The sequence below is a fragment of the Marmota marmota genome, unplaced genomic scaffold, assembly GCF_001458135.2.
Source record: "Marmota marmota marmota unplaced genomic scaffold, marMar, whole genome shotgun sequence".
NCBI lineage: Eukaryota > Metazoa > Chordata > Mammalia > Rodentia > Sciuridae > Marmota > Marmota marmota.
The window spans coordinates 7,062,227-7,077,326 of record NW_026000068.1 but is presented as its reverse complement, the minus strand read 5'-3'; the positions used below and the strand labels follow the sequence as shown (position 1 = coordinate 7,077,326).

The 15,100-nt window shown below is 45.1% G+C and overlaps 1 protein-coding gene across 6 annotated transcripts in view; it reads left to right on the top strand.

Annotated features, from left to right (window-relative positions):
• The window catches only part of Sema5a (semaphorin 5A), a 447,885-nt gene that overhangs the window by 312,596 nt on the left and 120,189 nt on the right, over positions 1-15,100 (top strand). For all 6 annotated transcript variants that reach the window (XM_048813988.1, XM_048813984.1, XM_048813985.1 and 3 more), the window contains 2 exons: positions 2,717-2,852; positions 8,292-8,496. In XM_048813988.1, the coding sequence (XP_048669945.1) occupies positions 2,717-2,852; positions 8,292-8,496 (341 nt within the window). The remainder of the gene's footprint in view (positions 1-2,716; positions 2,853-8,291; positions 8,497-15,100) is intronic.

Sequence of the window (15,100 nt, the reverse complement as noted above, 5' to 3'; positions counted from 1 at the left end):
AAAAAAAAAAAAAAAAAAATGACCACAACAAAAACACCAATTTCAAAAGTTACAAAAGTCCTCTGCCTGAACTTTTCCAAGGTAGTGAATAGTCCATTCAGAGAGGCACAGAAATGTTTCAGATTACTGTAGGTGAGGTTCTCTGTGCTTTATTGCAGCCATGACAGAAGTCACTCAACATGTGCCTACCTCCTCTTTCTCTCTGGAATCTATTCCCACTGATTCTTTCTGATACGTCCATCTCTAATCCCACGATGTATCCCACCTGTCCTTCCTTTATGGCTCAGCCTTGATTTGACCCTTCCAACAGATGAGTGCTTTTGTGAGAAGTCTGGCTTAACTGAAAGAAAATGAGGTTCAGGTAGCTGGCAATTTCCCATCTCCAAATTACAGGCTAGATCGGTAGCTTGAAGTTGCAGTTTGCCTCCACACTTTTCAGGGTTTCTCACCTGGGAGAATGGGGACAGCGGGGAAGGACCTATTCTGGCTCATTTCTGTCTCTAGGACTGTGAGATTTTCCTAAACTACTTGGTTAAGAGTTGAGCTGCAGGAACCAGTTTGCTACTGCAATAGAATTTTTAAAGGTGTTACCTCTTATTCTGGATATCTATAAATGAAGGCCCAGCATTCTAGCTGTATGTAGCGTAGAGAATAGGACAGAGCGTAGTTTAGTGCACAATGATATCTAGACAGTAAAGCTGGTGCTGCTAGGAAAAAAGTTTTATTTTTTTTTTCCCTTCTAAGAAGAATAAGAACTAGAAGGATTATTTTTTTTTTACTTCACTTTTCTACCAGTAACTTTCGGTAATGGTGAAATAGAAGAAAACTTCAAGTTCCCCCATTTATGGGCTCACTTAAGTGAGTCTTCTGCCATTTTAATCCATTTGGGGCACAAACAAGAAATAAACAGCATTAAATGAGGACAAATGATTACCTTGATTACTGAGAGAAGCCAGGTTGGAGCAAACAGCTGCAGGAATCTTAACCAGATGGACTTACTGATACTGAGCCCAGCTTTAAGCAGATACATTCACAAGGTCACTGGAGTCTACCCCTGGGCTGGCCTCCTGCTGCCAGGAGACCCTGGAGAAGGTGGACATGTGCTTCTGCAGGTCTGCCCACCCACAGAGCACAGCAAGTGAAGTGCAAGGGGCAGGGGGACACTGCACCACTGATGCTTTCTCCTTGCCAGGAGTTGGGAAGAAATGTCCTCCCAACACAGTGAGTGACACTGACCAGCAGCTACTGGGACATCCAGGGGAGGCTCTGGGCTGATACCAGAGCCCAGGCCAGCCCCATTCAGAGTGGGAGAAGGAGTGATCCCAGGTGTGGTTCTAATAGGGAGAGGGTAAGGAAGGTAGTGTGGCAGTGGGATCATGGCGTGAACTCAGGGACCCATGCAAAGTGCAATCCTAATGCTGTAGCCTGTGCTGAGGGCTGGCCGTGATGTGCCCTCTGTGCTGCTGTTTATCCATCTGGAAAGTGGGGTTGTTCTCAGGATTTGTGGACTCTTCCAGAAACCCCGTGGTCCTTGTCAGTGGTTAGCAGAAGGCTCAGGGTGATATTCTAAATAGTGACAGCCCCATCCCCTTCCTGGTCTCATTTCTAAAGGATGACAAATAAACACAAATACCCACCCGGCTAGGTCTCCGGAGCCAGACCGCAGGGGTTCGAGTGTCATCCGCTCCCCAGACTGTGGCCTATTGTCATGTCCTCACTATGACTGCCTCAGTGTCCTTGTCTGAATCCCTCTTACCTGATAAAGACCACCTGGCCTGGCAGGAGTAAATCCCACAGGAAGCACTAGCACCTGTCCAGGGTCTGTCAATAAACAAATATACGGCAGGAATCTTGGTCTTGGAGTTTCTGGGACTTTGCCTTTGATGTGACCAAACAGTGGCTATAGGTAGGCAAGATATTGATCCCGAACATTAATATGGAAAATAAGTTCACATTCCTCTTTCTCTTTCCACTTCCCCTCTGAAAACCAGAGCTGAGCTTAACATGCAAATTTAACCAAAAATATTGAGCTGTTTCCATGCTTAGTCAAAGGACCGGGACCTTCTAAATCCTCCCATTTACGACTTTCTCTGCAGAGCCTGAATGCTAAGGCTTTAAGATTTCATATGGCAGTGCCGTGGTAGATTTTTCTCTCTGACCCTTCGAATTTACAATCCTTTCTAAATTAAAAAAAAAAGAATATGAAGGGTCTGTCAGGCATTCTTTGCAAAACACTTCCAGTTTATTATTTCTAAAGGATGACAAATAAACAAAAATACCAGGGGATTTAGAAGAAAAGGTCTCCACCCACTGCCAGCTAAAGTGGTGAGTGGGGGAGGGGCCCACGGGAGTGATGGGAGCCTGCAGCCACCACAGGCGATGGCCACATTCTTCCAGAATTTGAAAGGCAAAACACACAGCCCTTAAGGATCCCTTGTTGTCCCTTCTGGCTGAATGAATTAATCCAGCTGGCAGGATCACACGTGTCATATCTGGTAAAGAGTCTTGTTTCAATACCTAGATGATTTTTTGCTCAAAGAGAAATCCCAGGGAAGCCCCACTCACTGCTCTGACTTGGTCTTGGGGAGGTTTAGGGAACTGGTCTTCCCGCGTCTGATGCTGCCTCCTCGTCACTACTGCTTCTCCGTGGCTGGTGGAGGGCAGCGGTCACTGCTGGGCTCTCTGACTGTCTTTGTTTTCTCCCTTGGCTTTGCAGGAACAGCATTGCGGCCTCAGCTGTGTGCGTCTTCAACCTCAGCGCCATCTCCCAGGCCTTCAACGGGCCCTTCAAGTACCAGGAGAACTCCCGCTCGGCCTGGCTGCCGTATCCCAACCCCAACCCCAACTTCCAGGTAATTCCAGGGGCAGAGGGCCACTCTGGGCATGTCCCGTGAAGAATACAGAAACCTCGTGCAGACAGGCTGGGGCAACGTCATCCTTGGTGCGCACACAGGGCGGCTGCAATCTCCCTGTCCATTCAAGGGCAGTCCCACGCTCGGCTTTGCTAATGCCAATGAGCCTTTGTCAACGGTGGCGCCTGGGCCAAAAAAAGGGCCTTTTGTCAGCTGAGTGGCCTGATGCTGAACTGAAAAAGGCCAGCATCCTGTAGGGTGTTAGGAGCCTGGGCTCCAATTAGTGCTAACGATGATGGACTCTGTGTCCCCGAATCTCTGATCCCTGATGAATGGCGTCTGATGAATAGGGCCCAGGGCACAGAGTGATGGAGACACACAAACAGAGCTCTAATTGGCAAATATGGCGAGATTTCCTGTTGGGGAAGGCAGAACAAGCTTGTGGCAGCTGGGAGGAGAGAAGCAGAGCTGAAGGGCATTCATCTTTCAGTCACAACATTCCAGGATGTCCAGCTGCAAGGGCTTTGTCAGTCCGGCCGTCTCCCAGTGATCAGAAGAAGCTGAGACCCAAAGAGATGAGGTGATTTATGAGGTTTGCTCAGTCAGCAGGTCTGTTAGTTTGCTTGGGCTGCTGTAATAAAATACCACAGATCGGGGGCTTGAGAAAGAGCCTTTAATTTTCTCCTAGTTCTGGAGGCTAGCAGTCCAAGATTCAGTGGAGACAGGGTAACTGTCTGGTGAGGGCTGGTTTCCCTTTCTTGAAAGTGTCCATCTTCTCGTTGGTCCCCCTATGAAGGGAGAGACATATTTGGTTTCTCTTCCTTTTTTATAAGGCCACCCGTTCTATCAGGTTAGAGGTCCTCCCTCATGACCTCATTGAACGTTAATCACTTCCTTCGAGGTCCTGCCCCACAGATAGCAAAGCCTAGAGGTTTAGTTCCTACTTGCAGGATCCCTTGAAGACCTCTTTACTGCCAACGGTTCTCCTGTGATCATCATCACTGTCACTGTGGGTCTGAGTTGTAGCACCACCAAGTTCTGCCCGCTGTGCTGGCTCCTCCAGGGACCTCAGGCTGCATACTGGCAGCTGTGCCCTGCTGGGTGATACTTCTCCACACAAAGGGCAGGAGGTGAAGCCCCGGGCTAGATGACCTACCACGACCACTGCTGATTTGGAATCCCAACCATTCTCAGTTGCAAAGTCTCACCTATTCCAATTAAATGACTGTAACATCACTAATAAAACATGAACCTTTTGGCTCCTTAGAAAACTAGGATGATGAAAAGGTTCAGTCATTTTAGACTTTACTAGTATTTTGCAAGAATCACTTGATTATAATTATTTTGAGTTTTTGTGTCTGTGTTGTGTTTTAAACTTTTGAAAGAATATGGAATTGGAAATAAGATGACTAATTTACATGTCATCTTTACCTTTTACTGCTTTCCTTGGACAAATTCTTTAGCATCTTCTTTTTTATATTTTCACCAAGAAAATTGGAAAGGAGGGATACAAATGCATAGGAATATTTTAGGAATAAACTTCAGTAATATCAATTAATGTATGTTATTTACTGTAAAATATATTTGTAAAGGTGACTCTTAGGGACAATCTATTTGCTGCCTTCTGGCCTCATATGTTGGGTAAATATATACTTCATTATTCCTTTTCTACAGAAGAGAAAATACACCATTCTTTTATAAAATCCTGAAGGTTGAAAATTAGCAAAGATAATAATTTTTGTAACCTTGTACCACCTCCAGGCAATGGATAACTTTCAGCCTTTCATTTGGATATATTTGTAGCACACCACAGGTGCCCTCATTTCCTCAGGCCACCCGTGCCTGGTTTTATAGTGCTAGTGTCACGGGTGGCAGGCTTGCTCTCATTCACAGGAAGGGAGTTGGCCCTGCAGTGAATGGAGCATGCAGAGAGGTGTAGGCATTTCAGGAAGGAAACCTGCTTAGCTGAGCTTGTCTTCTTTGGGTAGAACTTAAAACTCCCAGGGAGGGTCTGGGGCTGTAGCTCAGTGGTTGAGAACTCACCTAGCCTTGGACATGGGTTCAATTCCCAGCACGGCAAAAAAATAAAGAATAAAAACTAAGTAAATGAAACTTGCAGGGAACAGAAGTTACAGATTATGATGACTCTCTGTGTAACCCCTAGCACCAGTAAGTGCTTTGTTCTTGTTACTGTATCTGAGAGCTACCCTGGCCTAGGCACACTGACACCCTCCACAAAGCCCTCTGGACTTCCACAGAGGGGGGAATTAGTTTTACACTAAGGCTCACTCCATCAGCTATGTATAAAAGTCCTAATGTTTGCAGTAACCAACAGGGTGAAGTGGGTAGATTTTTTATACTTGTTTTTCTGCTGACATTTGGAATTTTATATAGCACTTACATAACAGAAGTAGCCAATTAGCATAGCAGGTTGAGGAAGAGAAATGGTTTGGGAGGGCCAGTATATAATATTTCAAAATTTAGTATAGAAATCTCAATTGGAAACATTAATAAGACAACAAAAGCTATTGATTATCTTTCTCAGTTGCAATCTAGAGGCTACCCTTGGTGTTCTTTAACTGTCTGCCTCATTGGAGGATACAGTCCCAAGGTCATCCAAATTCAAAGTCTCCATGTGAAAATAATCAGCCACTAAAACAACACTGTGCAGACCCAGTGGTATAGTAAAAGAAGGGTAGAAGGGTCCAGAATCTTCCACACAGTTTTGATCACCACCAATTGGAAATGATACAACTAACATGGATAGATCAGCCCTTGAAAGCAGAAAGATGAGGAGACTTCTTAAGAGAACAAAAGTAAAATTCAGTTGTATCCTTTGGGACCACTTAAGGTACCACGCAGGCTGGCAGTGGGATGGATGAAGGTACCGTGGAAATTCAGTAGTCAGGATGAGGCTGGTGACTGTGGGGTTGACCACCAAGTGCTGGGGAGCTAGGACTGGGATTCATGAGTTGTCCTTGAAAAATAAAAATACACAGAAGTGCAAATATTTGTTATTGTTTTAAAAATTGGCAGGGTTACTTGCTTGAAGAGGTAGGTGTTGGCATGGTGGGCTGTTGTGGATTTCAACCACATGAGGGCAAAAGCTATGTTTTTTCTATTCTTATTGTTTTATTCTTGCACGGTATACTCCGGGCATCACACAAGGTCCAACAGACACTGGGGAGACCACCGTATAAGGCACAGCTAGAGAATTTATAGCCCTTAGAAAGCTCAGTAGTTTGTTTGTGATCCAATAAATATATACATTTGAGTAGTTTTCAAAATATTGGAAACAGAATCCTTGGGTGGGATATTTATTATAGGCTGGTAGAATAAGCCAAGAAGTAGTTGAGAATGTTTCAGAAGCCATTCTTGACAGAGCGGGCAGATGACTTAATTGAGATATGGGTCTCAAGAATAAAGAAGAGTTCCAGCAACCCTGCCAGGCAGCCCCAGGCCTCATTACTCTCGTGAGTCTCCCCCTCTCCAGGGTCCTCTAGAGCAGTTTTTAGTTTATGCCTTCTGGTTTTTAGGATGCCAGTTTTTGAAAACACCATAAACACCAAGCAGTCACTATGTGCAGACCTCACAGGGCTGCAGTAGCTACCTGTGTCTGAAGTTTTGCCATCAGTTTGAGAAAGAGGTGTCCTAAGAGCTAGAGCCCACGTGCATGGGCCTCTGACCAAGCCCCTGGAAACTCTCCATAGTTTTAGAAAACCCTGGCTAATAGCGATGTCCCTGTGTTTCATGTGTTGTTATTAAATCCTATCATAATGTAGAATCTCCAGCACAGCCTCTCTCCATCCCCCAGAAACAGCTACTTGTGTATCCATGTGCTGATTCCTTGTCCCTTCATTTATTCACTTCCCTCAAGCCATGACATCTCCATGGGCCATGGGACTGCTGTCCCACTTGAGGACACTTAGCATTGGTGGAGTTGAGTGACCTCTCCAGGCCAGGCACATCGTCCTGCTCTTTGGCATTTCCAAGGATTTTCATGGACAAGTGTTTCTGCTGGTTATCTCAGTTGTTCTCACATCAGCCTTAGGAAGTGAGCAGAGTCCCTACTTTCCTGGTCACTTTACAGATAAAGCGTTAGAGGATGAGGAGAAGGGTCCACCCCGAGGCCACATGTAGGGAGAATGACAGCCCACTTGAAACACTGCGGTCATCCTTTGGAGCCTGGGCCCTCTCCTTGACTCCCACAGTCTCTTCCTGTGATACCCAGGTGCCCTGCAACCGTGTGGTATTAAATTAAGCATGGGAGTAGATGCACAAAATCCATTTACCTCTGAGATTCTCTGTGCAATTGGCCTATCATTTTATTGCACGTGAGACATTTTATCAAATGCTACAAAAATACCATCTACTTTAAAAAAGCAATTCCATCCTGTTCTCTTGCACCTCTGACCTGTTATAAAGCCAGGCATTAGAAATGGTGTATTATAAATGGTAGTTTCAGGCAGCATGGACCCCCGAATTCATTTCCATCAAACCTACTTATGTGAAGTTCTGCTGAGGATAATTCACTATTTGTTCCAGAATTTAAAGGTCGGTGGTGATTTTCTGATTCCGTGCTCTGCTATGGGAATGCTATGCTTCCTTTCCTTCCCCGCTTTGTACCCTGTCCCGGCCTGAAACTGTCACACGTAGCACATGCAGCCTCCCCCCAGCACAGGTCTGAATTGAATTCTCCCAGATTCGGTTTCATAGTATTTCTCCGCTCTGTAAACTGATCCTTCCTTCCTCCTGCCTTTGTCTTTCTCCCTTCCCACTTTCTTTTCATTCCCCTTCCTCCTTTCCTCATCCCATTTATTGCAAATCCTCCTATTGCAAATCTACCATTTTATTTCTCAGATTCCTAGATTCGAACCAAAGTTTTTATTTCCTCTATCTGGGAACACAAGCATAAAACATCCAGACCAGCACAGTGTTTTCATAGCCCATGTGAATGACAGTGCACTGCTTACAGACACAAGTGGCGCAGTTGTCAAGGAACCAACGTTTGTTATAAACCTACTGCTACAATAGAAAACTAATAAATCAACATGATGTTCCTGATTGTTGCATTTTCCACCTGGGTACCTGCTTTATCAGATAGTTATAATAGTATGTGTTAGCCAGGGAGCTTCCAAGAACTCAACAGCCGATGAGTGTCTGTGCATCTGGTGTTCATATTAAAGTTGGTGACAAATACCACTCTGTTTTGTAACTTAGGATCTCTCTGTTCATAATGGAGTTGAGAGATTCTTTAAATATGATGAGTTCCAGTCTGTACTGAGATGGACTCTAGGCACAAGGACGTCAGGGGAGATGGAGAAGCACACCTCTTTGTGTGGTCAGGCTGATTCAGGTTCCAAGTCAGCTGGGCTGGAGTGGCCACATCAGCTGTGTCCAGATGACTGGTTATGTAACGTGTACTGTCTTTCCTTGCAGTGTGGCACTGTGGACCAGGGCCTGTATGTGAACCTGACGGAGAGGAACCTGCAGGATGCTCAGAAGTTCATTCTGATGCATGAAGTGGTGCAGCCAGTGACCACAGTGCCCACCTTCATGGAGGACAATAGCCGCTTCTCCCACGTGGTCGTCGATGTGGTGCAGGGCAGAGACACCCTCGTCCACATCCTCTACCTGGCCACAGGTAGGAGCTCTGTCCTCCTCTGAGCTGTTTTCTGTCATGTTCTATTTGATGTTTTAAATTAAAAATATTCAGCTGGACATGGTGGCATGGGTCTGTTGTCTCTGCTTCAAGAAGCTGAGGCAGGGGGACTAAAAGTTCAAAGCCACCTGGGCAACTTAGCAAGCCCTGGTAGCTCATGGTATAGTGTCCAGGGCTGGATCCCCAGGACTTACAAAAGTGGATATTCATTTCAGCTTGACATTTGGGGTCTGTCTCCGTCACCTGCTAACCAGCTTATCTGTGCCTGAAGATAAAAACCAGCCTCATCCGTCCATGGTGCTCGCTTATCCTGGTCATGCCCCTGGGAGTCTTCATTTCGCTCTCTTTTTGTCCTGTGTTAGTCATACTTTAATGGGCAAGAGAACGCCTCCTTTCTTAACTGTTGTTCCCCAACTATTCACTAGGCGGGACCCTTCTGGGCAAGGCCGTCCTTAGTCGGACGGTTTAACTCAGCAGAACACTTTGTTAGAGAATATCGCTTGGTGAAAAGCTCCCCCGGGGTTGCTGTGGCGATTTCTGCTGGTCTCAGAAGCAGTGCTCATAGCAAACTCTTCCTGTGGAAGCCACATACAAGCATTCGAAGAATAATTTTTTTTTAAATAAGTAGCACAATATTTTACAGCAAACGTAGGTGACAGTGCTTATGAAATTACAAAAAACTGCTAGTGCTGCTCAGATTTGTCAGTAACCAGAGTGCAGAGGGCATGCTTCATCCAAGTCCATTCTGCAGGACAGCTCCAGCCCAGCCCAGCCCAGCCCCAGGACCAGGTCTCAGCTCTGTCTTCGTGCCCCCCAGATACAGCAACCTCGTAGTGGGCTCTGCCCCCGCTCCGCCCCACTCTTTTCCCCCTGTCCATATTAACTGGCATTTTCTCACAAAGCACGATTACCTCTCTTCCTGTTGTTATGAGGACTATGTCTTATTTTGAGAGGACATCTCACTTTCTAATTATATATTTATCAGCTGTTTTATTTTATTCATTATATCACTGGGGTTTATTGAACTTTCACTGTCTGTGGAGTTCACTGTCATGCTGAGGAGTGGAGTGTAAAGAGACAGGCTCTGTCCTGCTCTCAGCTCGCATTCTGAGGGGCAGTCAGGCGGCCACGGGGCAGTGGGTGAAGCACGTCACCAGTGAGGCGCTGAGGAGCTGCTGTGGTGGAATTAGTGAGGTGGTGGTGAGAGCCCCAGAGGCCCCCGCCTGGCTCTCAGACCCTGCCTCGGCCCGGAGGTGGCATTTCCATGAGTACTGGGGAGGAGCAGCCAGCCCTGCAGCCAGGAGGAAACAGAGAACCCTGCAGATGCAGGGACTGTCAACTGTGGGCAGGGCCACTGAGGGGTCACGACAGAAGAGGACAGACGTGACCTCTGCCTGGCCCTGGGCGGTTGGATAGAGGCGCCTGCTGCCTGTAGGGGCCACTTGAGGAAGGAGTGGGGAGGAAGGGGGAAGAGAAGAAGTCAGTTGAGATTGCTACTAGGAAGAGCTCTCTGCAGAAGTGGCTTGGTGATGGGGAGAGAATGAGGAGGTCTCTAGAGGAGATGGGAGGCCAAAGAGGGGACTTTTGATTATTTTTGTATTATGGAAAGGAAAGGAATGAGTAGTGTATTGTTTGTCTTGTTCACCAGGCTGCAGACAGGGATTGTGTATCCTTTTTCTGTCATTTTAATTTTTAATGTGACACAGGCAGGGTGCCTAACGTGGTAGATTTCTGGTATGAATGACAGGACATTTCCAAAAGTGTCCCTAGTTTTTTAGCATATATCTTCAGGTTAATGCCATGGAGAGCAGGATCACCTCCATGGATTCTGGAGGCAGTGGAGGCCTTCATCCATGGCTGGGCTGCGGTGTGCTGGGGCTGGGGCTGGGGTCCGGCTGCAGAATACCTAAGCTGGTCAGCTCAGAGCAGCCTGGGGTCTCCACCCCAGCCTTCTGACCTGTTCCCTGTCTGTGGGTGCAAATGCTGTTGCTGATTTAAAGTTAGCTCGGGTGAATTCTGATGAAACACTTTAATTCTGATGGGTGCCGTAGCGGGCCCTGGTTGCTGGTTGTAACAGAACACCGTGGTCACGGTGGCTTAGACAACAGAGTTGATTCTCAGTGTTCTGGAGGCCAGCATGATGGTGGCTGCTGGGAAGTTTCCTGGTCAGGACCTCTGGCTGGCTTGGCACGGCTACTGCTTGTTGTGCCCTCACAGGAGAACAGGGACCTTCTCTTTGTGCGTCTTCTCATAAGGGCACCAGTGCCATCATAAGGCCTCTACCCTCATCACCCAGTTCCTCCACTCATGACTTAGAAAGGTGAAATGGAACTAATTGGTCCCATGTTAGACACAGCGTGCCATCGGTTTCACCTTGGGAATCCAGGTTGGGTGACAAGTGCCAAGAGTGTATTCTCCCACTTTGACTTTACATGAATGAATGCACCTGCTGGTAGCCATCTGGGGAGTGGGTTATCTTGTTTGTGAGCAGCATCTAAAGATCAAAGGGAGACAGAATGTTGCCACTGTAGTTCTTTGTGGCCCCCCAAGTCCTGCTGCCTTTCCTAGACATGTTCAGCTCCATGTCTCACTGATCCATGTCTCTGCCCTTGGCAACCCAGCCAGGCGAGACTGTGCTGAGAGTTCGAAAGTTATTTCTTTGAAAGTCTTCTCAGTTAAAGCAGGAGGGCAAATGCTGAGTCTAACTCCATCAGGATATTTCTGACTGGGGTTCTCTAAGTGATGAGGCTAAGTGCACACACTTTCTGAGCTCCTCTATAAGGACAGAATGAGAGCGGGGTTCACCAGTCTCTCCTTAGCTGGCTACAGAACACATCTCCTGTGGCTCTTCTCCTGCCTCCAAGATGGTCCTTCGCTGCCTCACTTATCGCCTGTCCTCCTGTATGGTCTTGGCTGGTCTCTGCCCATGGCCACAGCCAAGACTATTTCATGCTTCCTTCCGGGAAGTACATTCAGACTCACATAGTTCCTACTCTCCTCCTCTGGTATCATAGAGCACTTTTATTTTCATATAGTTCATGTAACACTTTTATTTTCATTGAGCCTCAGTTCTAGTGTGTCTAAATTACTTAATTTTAATTTATTTTTAATCAAGTAATCATTATTAAGTTAATGATTCAATTAACCTTCAACTGACTATAACCTTGAAATGTCCTATCCTTAGATTGTGACAATGATTGCACAACTCAGAATGCGCTGCAGATCAATGGGTGGATTTTTTCGTATGCATATTACACGTCAATAAAGATAGTTTTAAAGGAATGTGATCCATCCTTGTGACTTACTGAATCATTTATTATAAAATATTTGTCTTAATTAGAGGATTGCTCATAAATTTTACATTAAAATGCTGAGCACATGCACATATGCCTGTAAACCATACAATTGGGAGACCAAGTCAAGAGGGTCACAATTCAGGAATAATGGGCAACTTAACAACATCCATCTCAAAAAATAAAAAGGGCTGGGGGCATAGCTCAGTGGAAGAGCTCTGGCATGCATAAGGCCCTGGGTTCCATCTCTAGCGCAGGAAAAAGAAAGAAGGAAATGAAGAAGGAAGGAGGGAAGAAATATAAGAAGGGAAGAAGGCAGGGGCGTGCACGCACGCACACACACACACACACACACACGCACACACTTTTCAATGTTTTTTTTTTTTTTCTGAACTTGTGAAATTCACATCGAAAATTAGCAAGTAATAGATGGTGCAAAAGGGAACGGTCCACATAGGCACAGTGCCTTTACCTGATTGATCTGAACTGGATCCTGAAATGAGTTTATCACCTGTGTGTCCTTCTTGTCCCCCACCCCAAGGTGGATTGCACCCTGCAGTGAAGTATTTATAAAAATTTCAGAAAAAACAGTAGAATGAAGACAGCATGAGCAGTCTCTTTCAGGCTACAGAAAAGTAAATCAAACAGAATAGTTGAAAGTAGGAACAAAAGTACATTTGCTACAAATTTACTTTGCCTTAATAAAAGGAGAGAATATTAATAAAATAAGTAACATTGAAATAATGAATGATGCAAATGAGATGAAAAGAGGTTCTCACAGAGACAAAGTAAAGAGCAAAATGAGTCTATTCTATTGCCTAGGTAATGATGACATTTGAAGCTTTATGTGAACAGAAGCAAAGCTAAAGGTTAATTAGTAACAGTAAATGTTTGCAACGGTTGGGGATGCAGGGACAAATGCAAAGATAAGATAGAGTCTAGATACAAAGCACTCAGGAAGACAAGGCAACAATATAGCCACTGGTGTCTTTGAACCAGAGAACTCCATGGTAAGTTGTCCCTGAAAACATCAGTAAGAAAAATTCCTGAAAAAAAAAAAAATGGAAGACATGAATCTGAAGATATCAATACACTCCACATTTGAGCAATATTGATTAAGAATAAAAAAACACTACCTGGGCATGGTGGCACATGCCTGTAATCCTAGCAGCCCAGGAGGCTGAGGCAGGAGGATCACAAGTTCAAGGCCAGACCCAGACAACTTAGCAAGGCCCTAAACAACTTAGTGAGACTTTGTCTTAAAATAAATAATGATAATAATAAAAAAGATTGGGGATATGGTGCAGTGGTTAAGTGTCTGTGATTTTAATCCCTGGTACCTAAATAATAAATAAATAAATAGATAGATAAATAGATAAATAAATAAATAAATACTAGGCATAGCCAGGTTAAATTTTTAAATTCGAAAGGTAAATAAAGAAAGCACTACATGGAAAAATGACAACAAATGGATAAATGTCTGGTGTTCTCAGAATACTCTGCAGCTGCCTGAGTCTGTGAATAAGGCCCCCCAAAATCTGAGAAAAATAAAATGTGATTCAAAATTATTAAGCTCACCCAGGAATTTAAAAAAAGACAGACATTACTCAACAAGAAAATCTCAATCAATAGGCTTCTAACGATCTCTTTTCTAAACATGAAATAGTACTAATTACTGGCTAAATCGAGTCCAACAAATTTGGAGAAGATTTGAGAAACAAAGGAAAAAAAACCAAAACAAAACATTTAACACCAGATTTCAAGCAGAGCAATATATTGAAAATCAGAGAGAAATCAAGCAGGATTTATGAGTTTTATTCTGGGTTGCCTTTCCTTCAAAAATAAACATACATCAAAACTTTAGGGACACAACACCCGTGATTCCTACTTTAAAAACAGAAATCAAAAAAAAAAAAAAAAAAGGAAATTGGAACCAAAACCTCAGCAAAGACGATGTCATGGGTGGATAGAGAACCAAGGCTCATTTTATATGTGATCAGGAAGAACTGGGGTGTTGTGTGGAACGGGATGGCAAGATAGGGTTTGGGGTGCAGCAACCCAGAGGAGAGCTTCCTGGACTCGCCAGAGACCCTCTCGACTTCACTCATCCTGGACTCTCACCCATTTGCTGTGTCTCAGCTGCTTCCTGGGTAGAACCATGAGATTCCTCTAACCAATGCTGACCAGCTGGTGGCTGGGAGGCTCTGCCCCTCTGCCATGTCTGGACTTGAATGAACATCCACACTGCCGGGCATGGGGTTTGGCTTCTCAAACAGGTGCTACAGGATGGGCAGGTAACTCAGAATTTCAGGGGAGGATGCGCTTCCCTTAGGGTGAGTTTCAAGCAAGGAGAGGCAAGGTCTGAGGACGAGCCTTCTGATGCCTCCCGTCCCCTTTTCCTTCCAATGCACTGTCCAAGGCAAGGTTCCTGGTGTAGATGAGAGGTGTGTCTGTGGCTCATCACAAAGAGCATCCCTGTGGTAACCTGTCTCGACCATCCTCCCTTGCCCTGCAAAGGGCAGCTCCCATGATGTGTCAGCACCTGCTCCTTGCATCACGCTCAGTTTCCTAGGCAGTGACAATAAGGGATCCCACTATGACTAGAATTTGCTCAACCTGTAGAGTGTGTGGCTGCCAGTGTAGACAGAGGTAGCTATTACATGACTTATAGTCTTATTAAGAAATGCAGATTTTAATCCAAGCATCACCATCATCATCCTAACTAACTGATGACATTGCAAAGAGTAGAGATGACATGAAATGTTAAATGTTTTCAAAGATTGCTGGCTGCAATTCTGGATAGTGAATTGGAGTAAAAGCAAGTCCTGAAATAAAGTAAAATTGTGGTACGATTTCTATTCTGCCAGTACTATTCTCTTGAAACATTAGCAGATTATATAAATATTAGCAAGTTTTGTATATGTCTTTTCATGAATTGAGTAATGAAGTCTGTCCTGTGGTCAAGGCTGTTTCAATCATAAACAAGGTTCAGGAGGAGGCAGACCTGGCAAGCTTGACTAGCAGATGGTCCCTGGAGGTGTGACCATGATATGCATTCTTAACTAGGGCAGTATCACCCCCCAGGAGGCAAAATAGGGCTAGGGGGCAAAAAAGTCTTTTGTGTAAATTGCAGACCCAAGCACCACACAAATACCCAGCACTAACTGTAGTATATGGTTTCATAGGTGAGACCAGAGACGAGATTGAACCAGAGGGAGTCCGCAGATGGGGTTAAGAGGAAAGAGGGGTGTGTCGGTAGGGTGCAGAGGGGATCATGAGAAAAACAGGACACC